This window comes from Pelecanus crispus, chromosome 10 (assembly GCF_030463565.1).
Source record: "Pelecanus crispus isolate bPelCri1 chromosome 10, bPelCri1.pri, whole genome shotgun sequence".
Lineage (NCBI taxonomy): Eukaryota > Metazoa > Chordata > Aves > Pelecaniformes > Pelecanidae > Pelecanus > Pelecanus crispus.
The window spans coordinates 22,591,438-22,606,226 of NC_134652.1; the positions used below are offsets into that span (position 1 = coordinate 22,591,438).

Below are 14,789 nucleotides of genomic sequence, written 5' to 3' on the forward strand. Positions count from 1 at the left end.
AAATATGTTTGTCAATATGTTGTAAAAATGTTTCTTAACCTGTACAGGAGTAGTGCTTTAGATTTAAGGGGCGAGGGGGCGCTCATTTTCTTAGAAACTAAGCACATTAATATGTTTTGGAAGGACAAAGAAAAATAGATTGCATTATTCTCATGAAGGCAAAGCTCTATGCAGCTAGAACAGCAAATTCGTCTACTCTTTAGGTGAAAACCACTGAATGCTAGAGACTAACATTTTCTCAAGGGCTTTTTCAAAATTTTTCTCACGTGGCGCTCATTCTTGGGAAAGAGCAATCACCGTGCTTGCTGCTTCCAGATTAAAAGCAAAATGTAGACTTTGTCTCACGTGATGCACATACACCAGGAAAAAAAATCCAACAGCTCTGGCCCTAGGCACGCGGCTCATGAAATCTTGCTAAAACGGTGCCGTCACAGCACGCCCGTTCACGACCGAAAGGCAGAGGTCAGTTCCGCGGGGCCGCGCCGCCGGTTTTCTTGCGGCAAGCGTCAATCAGGCTCCTAGCTCTCGGGCACGGAACGCGGCCGTGCATTTCCCGCCGAGGGCGCGCGGGCAGCCGGCGGCCCGCCCGTTTCGCCGGGGGCGCGGCGGCGGAGCCGCCCCAGCAGCGCAGCGCCCGGCCCCGCCGGCCACCGGCGGCCGGGAGGGGAAGGGCCCGCAGCTGACAGCAGGCAGGGGGGCGCGGGGCCACGGCCCGAGGGCCACGCCGGCCCGCGCCAGGCCCCACCGCCCGCCCTGCTCTGCAGGGGCTTTTCCACGCGTGCGCCCCCAGCTCCCGCCCGCGGCCAAAACGCGGAGGGGAGCGGAGGCCGCCCCAACCCCTCCCCCCCGCGAGGGGGCGCTGCTGGCCGCCGCCGCCGCTCCCTCCTGCCCTCTCCATGGTGCCCCGCTGCCTCCCGCCTTCTCCATTCGCTTCCGGCGTTGTCATGGGCGGGCAACTTCCGCTTCCGACTTTCTAGTTCCGGGTTCTCCGGTGGAGGCGGCGATGGCGGCGGCCTCCTCCTCGGCGGCGGCCGCGGGCTGCCGGGAGGGCCCAGCGGCAGCGGCAGGGCCCGGCTGGAGTGACTCCCAGTTCCGTCGTTACTCGTTCGAGACGCGGCCCATCCCGCGGCTCAGCCACAGCGACCCCCGCGCCGAGGAGCTCATCGAGAACGAGGTGCGGTGGGCAGCGGCGGCCCGCCCCGGCTCGGCCCGCCCCGGGGGCTGCGGCGGGGCCGGGGGGCTTGTGCTTCATGGTGTGGGGGCCGCCAGCCCTGCCCGTCAGGCCGGGCAGAAGGGCCCGCAGAGCGGCTCGCAGGGTGCGGGGCTCTCCCGGGTCCTGGTGCCGCCCCGGGTGCACTCACCTCCCCATCCCGGCTCTGTCCCTCAGGGCTATCGCGCTGTCTGCCACGGAGGGCCCGCCGTGCCCCCTCCCCGCGCGGGCTTGGTTGTTGCCGCCGTTGCTTTCCTCTTAGTTGTAGTGGACACTTCATTCCGGTGCTGCAGTGTTGAGTTGTGAAATTTGCAGGAAACGTCTGTTTCAAGTGCTTTGTTCTTCGGATGGAAATTGTGGAAATGTTGTGTAAAACTATGGGCACCTGTTCGTTATTTTTTAAGTGACAGTGGCCACAGATGTGAAGGTTGCCTTGCAATAGCGGCTCTTGTATTGGTTCTGGACAAGCTCAATCTAGTTTTGGTAAGATTATTAGTTTGGGGGTTTTTGGATTTTTTTTTTTTTTTTTAAAAATCCTGCAAGAAGGGAAGTTGTGCATGCACAGGTTGGAAACACAGCAGCTGTCATTCTTGTTTAGGTTGTTTACTGTTTGTAGGTGAGGAGATGAGTGATGGCCTTTGTCTTGCTTTTGTAGTGGTTCTTTTTTTGGTGTACAAGAGGTGGGGTAATACCAGTTTTTCGATGGGTGAAGGTTATCTGCAGTCCTCTGAGAAAAGAGATGAGTGTTGTCTCTGTTTCTGGATTCAGAGGTATCTTTCTGCCGGCGTTTACTGCTTCATAGCTGAGGCTGGAAGTGACCAGACAGACTCTACTGTGGCTCCTTGCTATGTGGCAGGACCAAATAGGCCTAAAACTGTTCCCAGCTGGTGTTTGTCTAACCTCATGTGTTAGAGATTAGCTTAGTAGATAGTGGAATATGTCACATTGCTACCAGGAGCTTGCTGTAGGAGCAGGCCACTGCTTTCTTAAAACTTCCTATCATGTTTTGTTTGTTTTTCTCCCCAGACCAAGGTATCTGATTAGTCTAAACCCCTTTTCCAATTCCCTGTTTTCAAAGAGAGTTTGTGTGGTTGCAATAATGAACGTGATCGTTCTCAAGTTCAAGAGGTCCTTGAATCAGTAAACTTCCTGTTTCTCTCCAGGAGCCAGTGGTGCTGACAGATACAAATCTGGTTTATCCTGCTCTGAAATGGGACCTGGACTACCTCCAGGAAAACATTGGCAATGGGGACTTCTCAGTGTATAGTGCCAGCACACACAAGTTTCTGTACTATGATGAGAAGAAGATGGCCAATTTTAAGAACTTCAAACCCAAGTCGAGCAGGGAAGAGATGAAGTTTGCTGAGTTTGTGGACAGACTCAAAGAAATACAACAAAAAGGGAGTGCTGAGAGGTAAGTGATATGTGGAGGTTTCTCCATTTCTGCAGGTCTAAGTAGGGGGTAAGTTTCTCTTCAGTGAGTGTTGGCAATTAAAACCACTTAAACTTTTCACTTTTTTTATAGCCCTGCTTTTCCTGTGGGGCTGCTACTTGACAGCAACCTTGTTACCTAATTAAAAAAAGTCATACTATTAGTTAATCAAGCTGTTCACATTGTCTGCAGAGCCCTTTTTTTTTTTTTTTTTAACTTCTCTGTCTGAGGAAGGGTTTGGATAGGGAAAGCCTTAATCTTCACTTTCTTTTGGCAGACTATGATATTGGTAGAGGAGCTTAGTTATCTGATTAAAAGGTACAGGCTAATGCACTCAGACTTTTTTACAGAATACCAAGGCAGCTGGCGCTAACTTTCTTTCAGAAAGATGAGAAAAGATTGCGTTTGTGCAGTGTGTTTGTTGGTGGTGATGGTCTACACCACTAACAGAGCAGTAAGTTACTGAGAGGAGCTTCATGTTTATATGGAGTATAACTGTTAGCAACTGTACTTAAATTGTCAGTTAATTTTATTGGTCACCAGCCCTCTAAAAGGACTTACGGATGTTTAATTGTGTCTTAATTGGAAGCCACTCTGTGTCCATGTCCACTTGATGTCTGTGCCTTTCTCTTCTTTCTCAGTTTTGGGTGTGCTTTTTCCAAGAGAGAAGGCAGTCCTTGAGCTTAAAAATGCATTTTTCTTCCAGCATTGCAGACAGTAGTCTGTAATACTGCGATTGTTAATATAGATGTTTAATTCCTCTGATCCTCTATGTCTAAATGTAAGCGTGGCTTTAAAGTAACTTGATACTGAAACATGGCTGGGTTTCATGAGCCCTTTTTTGCCCTCGTGCACTTCTAGTAGAAGAGGTAACTCTTATTGCAGGTGAGTTAGAATGGTGGCATTTATCTAGGGATTAATTATGAGTGTGTTTGATATTTGATAGTGGCCAGTCTGTTTACAGTTTCCTTCTCCAGCCCTGTGAGGGGGTTGTTCTTGCTCTAAAATTCTCTTTTTCCCTTGTGATTGTTCAAGCAGAACTGCGTTTTGTTCCCTTCTGTACCAGGAAAGCTTTCAGCAAAGTTTGGGGACTTCTTGAAGCTGTTTCCTTCCATCGATGTTTATGGTGTGTGGTGATAGAAAGAATCTCTAGGAGTTATGTCTCTTGGTTTTGAAATCTTTCTGAAGAGATACAGAGATACGTCTTCATGTTCATGACAAATCTTAATACTTGATTTCTGCTCATCTCTGGGAAAATACAGGCTATATCTGCAGCAAACCCTGAATGACACAGTTGGAAGGAAGATTGTGGTGGATTTCCTTGGCTTCAACTGGAACTGGATTAACAAGCAGCAAGGAAAGCGTGGCTGGGGTCAACTGACTTCTAACTTGCTTCTTATTGGCATGGAAGGTAAGCAGTCTCCTCTGACTGGAAGAGATGAGGAGAAGATTTGGTCAGCAGTTCTGTATTTCAGTTCCAGAAGGTCTTTCAAATGGATTTTCCACTAGTTTCTAAGTGTTCCTTCAGAGCAGGCAGTTTAAAGCTTTGTGTTAGGAGGGGACTCTCGTCACAGCCTAACTTGGGTTATAGAGAGGAAGCAGGCAAAGGAGTAGCCTGTGTTTCCCCAGGGATGTACTGTGAATGCCTGGATGTAATCTGCTCATGGAAAGGCTCTGTGTGATGCTGGTAGGGTGGTGTTTTCAGTAATTGCTAATCATATTCTGAGATCTGTTTATTGTTTGAATGCTTCAGGTGCTGTAGACTTAAAATGCTTAGTCTGCAGTTTTAAAATGCAAAAGGGTTTGCAAGTTGAGCAAAGTTAGTCTTCTTAGCATGTCCAATGTCTACCCAGGAGGAAATGTTGATTATTCTGTGAAGCATTTGTTCTTATTTGAGCTGGTACACTGTGGGGAGGAATTCTTTTTCAATTAAGAGCTGAATTTCTTCTTGGAAGGTTAGAGGGCACTGGAGAACTTGAAGACAGATAAATCCTAAAAATATCTGGATAGAGTGGAATTCCAAATTCATGTGGACACTGATTCATAGGCAGGTGCCTTAGAAGATAGAGGTACTACTATGCTGTTGAAAAGGAGAGCATTCTAGTAGAAAGTAATCTCAATAACTGGGCAAGGAATGTACACAGTTTTGTGGATTGGGATGGCCTGTAGTCAATGTGGCTGTCACATCCAGTTATTGTCTAATTATAATTACTTGGCAATTCATGGCTGTTCAGTTATGACAGCAGATGTTTTTTCCCCCTTGCAACAAGCCATACTCAACTTAGTCATTTGCCACTTGTTTTTCTAGCTGACAGAAGAGAACTTCATATAAAAGCACTGCACCGACACTTCCCTACAGGAAGTGAATATGATCACTAAAATCCTATTGTCAACAGGTTATACACAAGAACCAAGGAATTGTCTTGAACCAGTGTGTGCTAGAAAAGGAGTGTCTTTACAGGAACATGTGATTGTATGATCTGTTTAATGAAGTTGTGGGGTTAACTGTTATCTTAATTCTCTTTAGTGAAAATACATATAAAAAGCAAGCTCAAAGAGTAATGTCGGAATTGGCAAACAGCCTGAAAAACATAGTTGTGAGGGGTACAAAATGACCCACTGTATTAAACATTTGATTAAATTTAAGATCTAGTGGTGACAGTCAAGCTTCATAACTGTTAATCAGACTGAAGAGGTGCTATTGGGAGGCCCAATGAGAAAGAGATTTGTTTACTTGTTTTCTTGCAAAGCTACTAGGACTTTTTTCAAAATCAAACTGTTAGACTCCTTTTTCTAGACTAATAATTTTTGAAAGTCCATTCCACAACTTGTCATCTGAACAAAGTTTTATGAAAAAGCTTCCCATCAACATTCACCATCTGCTGTTCATGGAAACAAGCTGGAAATCCTAATCCTGTAGAGCATAAGTTGCTGAATAAGGATTTAGAATGGAAATTAAGTGAGATAGCAACTGCTCAATAAAGGCGGGCTGATAGAGTGATCAGTTTGTAATGTTCCTACGGTCATTTTCCTTGTTTAGTTTTCTGAATATATGGGAGTGTATTTACTGTCTTTAGCAAGGAATATAACTTGCTTCCATCTTTCGTACCTGTATATGAGTTTTGTTTATTGTCTTTTCTTTCCATGTAGGGAATGTGACACCAGCTCATTATGATGAGCAGCAGAACTTCTTTGCTCAGATTAAGGGTTACAAGAGGTGTATCCTGTTCCCTCCTGATCAGTTTGAATGCCTCTACCCTTATCCTGTGCACCATCCATGTGACAGACAGAGCCAGGTGAGCATAGCAGATCTGTTCGCTGCTCCATGCCAAAAAAGGTCATTTGTGAAGATGCTAGGTGGGAAGAAGCTGCACTGGAATTAAAGCTGCATACCACTTGCTGAGCTTTTGCAAAACCTGTGTTCAGATCTGTTAACTGATGAATACATTGAGAATAGGTGGAAGGACTGGTGGTGTTTCTGTTTGTGTCTGGTCCTGACTTGCAAGTGCTAGGGCTATAAACATCTCCTTACCGATAGCACAACTGGGCTGCAGTTGCTGCCTTCTCTGTTCAGTTTCATTGATCACTTGGTCAAGCACGGATTTGCTCAGAGACAAGTTGCAGGACTCCTGTCTAAGTTGGTGGTACTTTCATGGTACTGCGGGACCTCACAATAGAGTGAAGACATGAATGGGAATGTAAAAGCCATATGGGGGAGATCAGGAGTATTTGATGCTGAGAGCCAATAATGAGAACTGTCATTGCAGGAAGTTCTTTTGAGTTTCTTAATGTTTTCTTCCATTAGGTGGACTTTGACAATCCTGACTATGAGAAGTTTCCGAACTTCCGGAGTGTGGTTGGCTATGAGACGGTGGTGGGTCCAGGGGATGTGCTGTACATACCTATGTACTGGTAAGAAGGGTGGTGAGACTGCATAGTGACCAGCGAACAGAGACTTAAAAGCTCTTCTGTTTAAAGTGTTGGGTTGGCTCTTAAGAGAATTTTGTTTTGACTTTTCCAGCAAGTATGATATTTTCTGTGATATCTTGGGCCAATCTGCTTCCACTTCCTATCTGTTGGATGGGAGTGGTAATTCTCCCTGACACTACGTTACTGTGCGAGTACTCCACTAATGTGTGTGTGAGAGAGATCTGTATTTAAATACAGAGAGCTTTCCAGAAGTTCTGAGGTCTTGATGGAGGTATAGGGCAAGGCTTGTCTAGTGCAGTCTGAACTCATCTATCCAAGGTATTTCACTATAAGCTACAGCAATAGTTTCTTTTCTTTTTTGTGTGGTTTCTATGCAGGTGGCACCACATTGAGTCTCTCCTGAATGGGGGGATTACCATCACTGTGAACTTCTGGTACAAGGTGAGTACAAGCATCTTCCCATGCAGCTTGGATAGGTCTATCCCAGAGGATTTTTTCAGGTAGATGTGTATTAGCCTGTGTTGTCGATATGAGAACTTCATTGCAGCACACCTTTTGCTTTAAAGCTGAAAGCTACTTTCTCCCTTTCGAATGTTGCATGAAGAACTGGGTGGCTGGGAGAAGGTGGAATAATCTGCCAATTCAGGAAGCATGCAATGAGCTATTTTTGATATTTCAGGGTGCCCCAACCCCAAAGAGAATTGAATATCCGTTAAAGGCTCATCAGAAAGTGGCGATAATGAGGAACATTGAGAAGATGTTGGGAGAAGCCTTAGGAAATCCACAGGAGGTACAAAAAAAGAGCCATATAGTCACTGCTGTTGAAATTGTTATGGCTTAATGCAAAACTCGAGATGCCAACTATTTGGCTCTGCAGGTGTCACAGTGAGGGTATGAGAAAGCAGGGTTGCTCTGTTGCTGTGAATGGTTCTTCCTGCTGTCTTCAGAAGGTCCTTTGGCTACAAAAAGGCAAGCTCTTTAAATTATAATTCTGGAGAGGACCACTACAAACAGTGGAGTAATTGTTATTGTATGTGGGGGAAGGTGTACTTTGGCTTCGGGCACTACCAGAAAAGTGTTGCTCCCAAACTCTCCTTAGCCTTCTGTGCAGCGACAATATGCCGTATTTTCCAAAAAAATGAAGGTGTTTTACCTGTTGAATCCTAATCTCTTTAAGAGAAATCTTTTCTATTAAGTCATGCTCTTCCCCCTTAATGCATGTCTCGGTCACCTCTGAATTCTTTGCAATTTTAACCAACTGGTATTTAAAAAAGAAACCCACAGATTGAAGTACTAAGAGTATGCTTTTGAAGATCTCCTGCTGATCTGAAAGTGAAAATACTGGATGTGAATAGAAATGTTTTCATGGTCTGTAACCCTTACCACTGTGCAGGAACTCCTCTTTAACACACTTATGTGAGATCATGCCTCTCACCTGAGATTATCTTACTGCCATAGCATGCTGAATTTCCCTCAGTGATCAGGCAGTGCTGAGAAATGGGAGTGGTCTTGACTGAAAACAAAACCTTAGCAAAATCATCAGTCCTAGCCTTCCTTCCAAGTGACCCCAAGGACCAGAAAGGATTCAGTGAGTGAGAATGTTCCTTCTCTGCCCTGCAAAAAGCAATCCCTGATGACTATTGGCTCCTTTTAATAGCATCTACTGAGAAATCACAAATCTAGGGTGGGAAGTGAAAAAGTTTCAAACAAATACCATGGATGCAATGTTTTGGTGACAACTGAAGTTGGGTGTTGGCCGAGAACCCTGTAACTTTGGTAGGGTATTTGAGGGTCTGCTCAAGGGTGCCCCAGTGTTTTATCTAGAAAATACTTTGAAACTGATTCAGTGTACCTTAGGCTCAGTTTCTGCACCGAGATCCTCTGCCCTGGGCCGCTCAGCTCATGAGGTGGTGTGATGCAGAGGGAGCAGGCTCTGCAGCTGCCGTTTCTGTGTAACTGTCCCAGCTAACAATCTGTTTTTGCTTTGAACAGGTGGGTCCCTTGTTGAATATGATGATTAAGGGACGGTATGACTAATGCGTGGCTGTCCGGCTGACTGATGTTGGAGCTGCTTTATTCACAAGCAATGGAAGATACTGAGCGCTAGTATTGCACGCAGCACTTAACAGACTGATGGGTTTCCTGGCCCATCCATGCCCCACTACAATAAAGGGGGCTACTGGAACTGAAAAACCGTTAGTACCCCATTCATCCTCCACTCTCATCTAACCGAACCTCCCAAGAAAGAGTCTGCACTTATTGGAAGCTGGATTCATGCTCACTAACTTGTTTTTTCTCCCTCTGCCCTGTTTGCCACAACAAGGAGCATGGCTTCTGGCATTTGGATATGTTGCTTCAGGATTTTCAGGCATTTGAAGAAGAGCTTGGAGGAGAACCAGGAGTGATCTTGTTTCCTCAGCCTCACCGGGTTTGGGCCCCCTGGCTGGGTTTATGTGTTGGTGCCTGCAGTGGATGTAAGATGGGAAGTGATAGGTTTCATAGTCCTCTGTTGTTAGAGGAGCTGTCCATGCTCAACTCTGGCACCTTTCTGTATAGCGGAAACGAACATGTGAGATGGCCTGTGTGTGATGAGCAACTGGACAAATGATTCAATTTCTTCAGCTTAAGACATCTGTGCTTTGGACTTAGTACAGGGTAGAGATCAGAGTGAATTCATCTAGTGAGTGAGCGCCAAATCCTATGCTCTCCAAATAACATCTGTGTTGTAGGAGTCTAGATAAACCTCCTTTCCAACAGCTTTCTCTGGGGAGCGCAGGCTTCTCTCCCACTCTTCTGAAGCTGCAGTGTGGTTAAAAGGGGATGTAGCATTATGAAGGGAGATGCATAAATGCCAGGGCACTCTCCAAATCCTGAATGATTAAGCCACGTTTTTAAATGAAATTCCCCAGGGGTGCAGAGCTAGACTGTCAGAACGCAGTGTCAGATAGGTACAGAGCCTCCCTTCTTCCCACCAGGGGTGCTGGCTCCTCAGACTAACATGGGAAAGTGCCCTTTTTTACTGAACCTGCAAGAACTCAAGTGTGTGTGGCTGCGCACGGGTGCGCATGTTTGTGTGATGTTGTGTGGCTCCTGTCCATCAGCTAGATCCATGCCAGCGTGTGGTTTCCTTCCTTGTACAGTCACATGAAAGAGGTCAGGGCTTTCTGTTTAAACGTGGTTAAGTTTATCTTGGTCCTTTTTGTGTTCTGGGACTTGACATGGCAAGCTAGGGAGTGCAAGACCAGGGCGTAGGAACCAGACAAGCCTCTCTTAAAGAGTCATTGGCAATCACTCTGAAAAATCATTTTGCTTTACTCCTCCTCCTCTTCCATGCAAAAGCCTTAGGCTCATATGGAGGCTGGCTTTTTATTCCCTGAGGTGTGCTGCACTGCTGTCCCTGGTTTCGGGGGTGGTGCAAAGGTCTTGTATATTTGATATGATTGTAATGGGTCCCAAGAGCTAGAGGTGGGAGAAGCTGTTCCATAGCCCATGTATCTCATCCCAGAGAATAGTGGGGAATTTGTTCTGTTGAGACTTCCCATTGTTTTCCCCCTTGTTCTTCAGGGCTTCTTCTGACATGGGATTCTGATAAGTGTTGAGAACATGCTGCTCAAGAAGCGCTCTGTCTTTGGCCTCGGGCCCCATCTTTTGCTGGGACAGCTCATGCACCACTTGCTGTGAGGTTGTCGTGCACAAAGGTGAAAGGCTGCTCGAACAGGAGGTCCCAGGGGCTAGTTTTCTAGCTGCTTTACAGGTCAGAACAAATGAAGTGTAATTGGCAGCTGCAGGGTCCTTGTTTAAGAAATATGTCTGCGTCACCGAGTAGTCTGACTGCCATGTTACTTGTTGCAGACTCTCTAGACCTGTGGTTAGATCCACATGAAGGTCACTTGGCCGGATACTTACCAATGCTCTGCCTTTGGGCAGGTGGGGAAGAAGGCTAAGCTGCTGACTCTGGCCAAAAGCAAGGCCTTCCCAGGAATGCTGGGCACATGCTCTTGCTTGAAAGATACTCAAATGAAATCCCATCTCTGTGCAAGCTATTCAGCATGTGGTAGTCTCCCGTACTACTTGTTAGGCACCATCAACTCTTGAAGCTCAGGGTGGGAGTTCGTATCCCATGTGGAGAGAGAATGGTACTTACAGAACTTTAGAATCCTTTTTTTTTTCTTTATTTGCCAAAGGTCTAACTTTTAAGTGTCTGAACAGGTTTTGCTGCACTTGACTTCGTGAAAGCTCATTTACAATGCACTGATGGACTGACTCCCCCCGTTCCCTTTTCACCTTGTGCTTTCAATGCCCCTTGCCATGGTATTGGGAAGCTGTGTGTGTTCTCTGCTAGGGGTGTGTGTGCAGGGGGTGGGGTGTGACAAACACACGGTACCTTCTGAAGTGTAGTTCTTAAATACAACAATTGTTGAACAACAGAACTGTGTGGCTTTTATTTTGTGAGTGGCTGTATAGGAGAGCTGCATAAGGAGATGTGTGTATAAAGCTACTTTTCAGTCTTTCTGATAATTCTGCTTGTGTTCTTCACTGGTGAAAGCTGCTGGTCTCCAGAACTGCCTTCCAAACAGCAATGCCAACTGCATTATTGTGTGCCTTCACGACTTTCCCCATACTACTTCGTAAACCTGAAAGGAAAGCTGGGAATAAAATGGTATCCTTGAACCCTCTCAACAACAAGTGTTGGTGGAAACAAATTCCCCTCCCTGCTGACCTGAATGGTGTTACCATGCTCTGGTTCACTGATGGGATGACGGAGCAAACTACACTATCAGGTCTAATGAGTTCTATCACTTGCTTATCCTTTGGGATATCTTGTCCTCCATTTGGTCCTTCATCTGATTCATACTTTGGTCATGAGATTTTTGGGGGAGACTTTCTCTGTGTACCTCTGCTGTATGTTAGCAGCCTTGGGTGGTGGAGTCCTCTCTACCTAATAAAGACACAGGTTATTTTATGGTAATATTAACTCTACAGCAATCTTGTCATCTAACCATCAGTGAAATGTTTGTTAAATCCAAACACATTTCTAATGTGTAGTAAAATGGGGAAGAGTTAATAGAGATTAGGGATGTTAGGGGTGGTGGGGGGAGAGAGAGACAGACAGCTGTCTGGGCCTGGGGTACCACAATTGGCATTCTTTCCTCACGCCCTTGGGGGACAGGGTGAATGTGGAGGGAGTAGGAAAGACAAGTGGATAAAGTCTTCTGTGACCATGGGCGTTCATCCTTCCCTGCTGTGCCTGCTGGGATCATAATTTCTGAACACACACTTGCTTCTGTTCCACTGAACTAGTGGTCTGTTATATCTGATCCTGTAGTCTTTCTGTTGTGCACATGCCTCTTGGGTAACATGCACAGCTGGCACCACAAAGCTCAGAAATGTCTCAGGTTGTGCAGAGAAGCAGAGGAAACTGAGGTATGAGAACTGTGTCATCTGAAAACCAGATCAGACTCCAAGATCTTTCACTTGTACTTTTAGTCTTTTTCTTGTTTGCTTTTGTTACCTTAGGTTCTATAATACCTTTCTTCTGTTTCCCCCATTTCCCCGTTCCTTGAAAAGTGAGATTTTTCTAAGGAGAAGTGACCTTTCTTAATCCTTGTAGATTATGGCCACAAGATTTTTCCAGTAGAAAGAGAAGAGCATGGGTTTTTAGACTGCACTGTTTTACCTTCTTGGTGATCAGGGTCAGGCTCAGCTCAGTGATCACCCAGGAAATTTGGAGTGATAAAGCAGGCCCAAGGTGAAGCCAGTGGATCAGGATCAGGGCCAGGGTTGAGGAGGTTTGAGTTGTAGCTGCGATGCAGGGGCAGTCTAACATGGGGGTGAAGGGGGAGACCCTCGGCATCAAAGCAGCTCTTGAGGGAAAGAGGGGTAGGGCTGGGCCGAAACTGCTGCTTCTTTTCTTTGCAGTAGTTCTTATCAATGAGCAAGCTGACCTTGAACACAGCCAACTGCTCTTTAAAGTCCTAGAATGGTGATGGTACACTCAGGGTCTTGACAATCTCTTGGCAGGCCTCTGTGTTGATGCATGGTCAACCCATGCTGCCGTCCCAGCCCTGAAAGCAGAGCAGCAACTGCAACAGGGAGTACTGCCTTTGCACATGTTTTTTTCAAAGCGCTTTTCTCTAAGCCTCCATTCTGCCACACGTGTGCTGGGAGGTTCCTTGCACTCTTGTTTGGTTTATGCTCTTCACCTTCCCTTCATGTTTCAGAGACAGCACCTCTCCTGTCAATGTCCTGGGAAGTCCTGAAGCCACCGTCTTCCCTGGGCGCTTTTCTGCATTGGTGCTGCCTAGAAGGAAAGAGAAAGAGATGCTGTTACTGTGACAAACACATGCAAAGTAAGTTCTAATTACTGCCTCACAAAGTCAAATATTTGTTGCAAGCAGAGGACTAATTGTGGGGGGAGGGAGCGGAAGTCGAGGCTCTCGGAGTGTAAGTGGAACAGATGCCCGGACGCCTTGGGGAAACGCAGCTTTCCTCTGCAAATCAGAGCTTTAAATTACAAGGCTTTTACCAACGAGAACAGTTGTGGGAAGTCGTCTGCTCTCATTTGCGTAATGGCTTCTGTCACTGGTGATTAGACACAGGATGAAGGAAAAGAAATTTGACAATTAGGAATGAGCGATCATTAATCAGAATCTTTGTTAGAAGGAGGGAAGGGGGGAGAATATCCCGCAAACAATGGAGGCAGCCACTAGAGCCGCAGTGAAGTCCATGAGATGCATAACTCTGCTACTATTGCTCTACAGAGCCCCCTCTGCCTAGGTACAGAGCAGCAGCAAGGGTCTTGGCTTGGTTGGAAGGCTTGCGGAGGAAGGCAGCTAGGCAAAATCCTCCCCGTGCTGTTCAGTGATTCTCAGCTATCTGCTTAGTAAGGGAGAGAGCACATCTTGGAGCCTTCTTGCCCCGTCAACATCTTGCGCTTCCTTCTCAGTGCCTGGCCACAAACTGCCAGCAAAAAACACAGAAACCAGCTTTTTATATTTTTGCGGTCTCCTTTCCCTGCATGCAGCCTTGCAGTTTCTGCTGCAGAGGAGAGCAAGCACGGGCCTTGACTGGCATGCAGAAAGATTAGGACGAGCAACACGAAAGCAGTTCCAGGCTCTTTTCCTGATAATGTCATTTCCTACAAGAGCACGGAGGAACGTGATGGGCTGCATGACAGGTAAATAAAAGAAGGCAGTTGTGACTTCTCTGTGTCTGTCATTTGCTGGCTTAGCTCATCATCCAGCTATGCACAATGCACAATCCAGTATAGGCATTTGTTTGGGTTTTGTGGGTTTTGATTAAATTATCGGTTCACATGAAATCTGTGTTACCTATTTTTCCTACAGCTGTCATTCAAAGTCTTGTCAGGTTAAACATTTTGGTGTAGTTTATACTGCCTCTGATTAGATCAACAGTTACAACTTGTGAGGAGGGATGACAGACCATTTGTGGGGCATATAAGGTTGGTTGGTGCATCTCAAGGCTTAAGCTTACTGGATTCATTGATTTCAGTGACAACTTTGTCTTTGCAAGGCTGGGTCATTCACTTGAGGCGGAGGTCTCCGTCAGGGTGATTATTCTTTCTGTGACTGGAAATCAAAGCAGTTATCTTCAAAGGGAAGAGCTGAAGCCATGTTGCTTCATTCCCAGCTGGCTCCCAGCTCAGACAAATGACAGCAGCTTGGATTTTCAGCCTCTTCCTGTGGCTAGTGGTGTTTACCACAGGAACTCAAAATGAAAGAGAGAACAGTGGATCTCAGGACAGGATCTAACAGGGCTTTTCATCCAGTGCTCATCAGGAGAGAAGTTATGAGAATTATTGGTCACATCGCTTAGGGTGGGGACATGTCAGGTAGTGACTTTTATCCCCTCTTAAACATGTGAGGGGAGGGCTGCTTCTCATTCACAGCAACATTTTAAATGCATGTTTAAATTTGGAGGAATGCACCTCATGCCTTTTGTGGATGGCAAGGCAGCTTGTGGTGATGTAGGGTTGCTGTCAGAATTCACCTCACAAAATTGCTGTGAACCCTGAGAAAGCCCAGAATTTGACACGGCAGGGCATTGCCCTTGCTGTAGGAAAAGTCACTGTGCTGGATGGCAGGAGCCACAGGTATGACTTTCATCTCCGATTTTCAGTTGCATTTTTTCCTGGATAGTCAACATTCACCACTGAATGCCTTGACAGGGAGGACCTTTGGATGTGACTTGAAACCT

At 46.2% G+C, this 14,789-nt stretch overlaps 1 protein-coding gene across 2 annotated transcripts; it reads left to right on the forward strand.

The window, feature by feature from the left end:
* The first annotated feature begins 1,003 nt into the window (after nucleotides 1-1,003).
* Nucleotides 1,004-12,818, forward strand: HIF1AN (hypoxia inducible factor 1 subunit alpha inhibitor). 2 transcript variants are annotated; one of them, XR_012831433.1, is made up of 9 exons: nucleotides 1,004-1,174; nucleotides 2,374-2,624; nucleotides 3,905-4,053; nucleotides 5,793-5,938; nucleotides 6,448-6,554; nucleotides 6,950-7,013; nucleotides 7,252-7,362; nucleotides 8,565-8,767; nucleotides 12,794-12,818. XR_012831433.1 is itself a non-coding variant. In XM_075717416.1 (8 exons), exons 1-8 carry the CDS (start codon nucleotides 1,004-1,006, stop codon nucleotides 8,607-8,609), a joined length of 1,044 nt encoding a protein of 347 aa, XP_075573531.1. In that variant the 3' UTR covers nucleotides 8,610-9,145. The 2 variants fall into 2 exon arrangements, 1 of the variants encoding a protein (XP_075573531.1); XM_075717416.1 differs by lacking the exon at nucleotides 12,794-12,818 and having other exon boundaries at nucleotides 8,565-9,145.
* Nucleotides 12,819-14,789: the final 1,971 nt, after the last annotated feature.

Bases quoted from the DNA above. Each gene is read 5' to 3' on its own strand.
- HIF1AN (XM_075717416.1), top strand. From the start codon at position 1,004: ATGGCGGCGGCCTCCTCCTCGGCGGCGGCCGCGGGCTGCCGGGAGGGC. The intron at 2,625-3,904 runs GTAAGTGATATG...GGGAAAATACAG, and splicing joins CAAAAAGGGAGTGCTGAGAG to GCTATATCTGCAGCAAACCC. The intron at 5,939-6,447 runs GTGAGCATAGCA...TTCTTCCATTAG, and splicing joins CATGTGACAGACAGAGCCAG to GTGGACTTTGACAATCCTGA.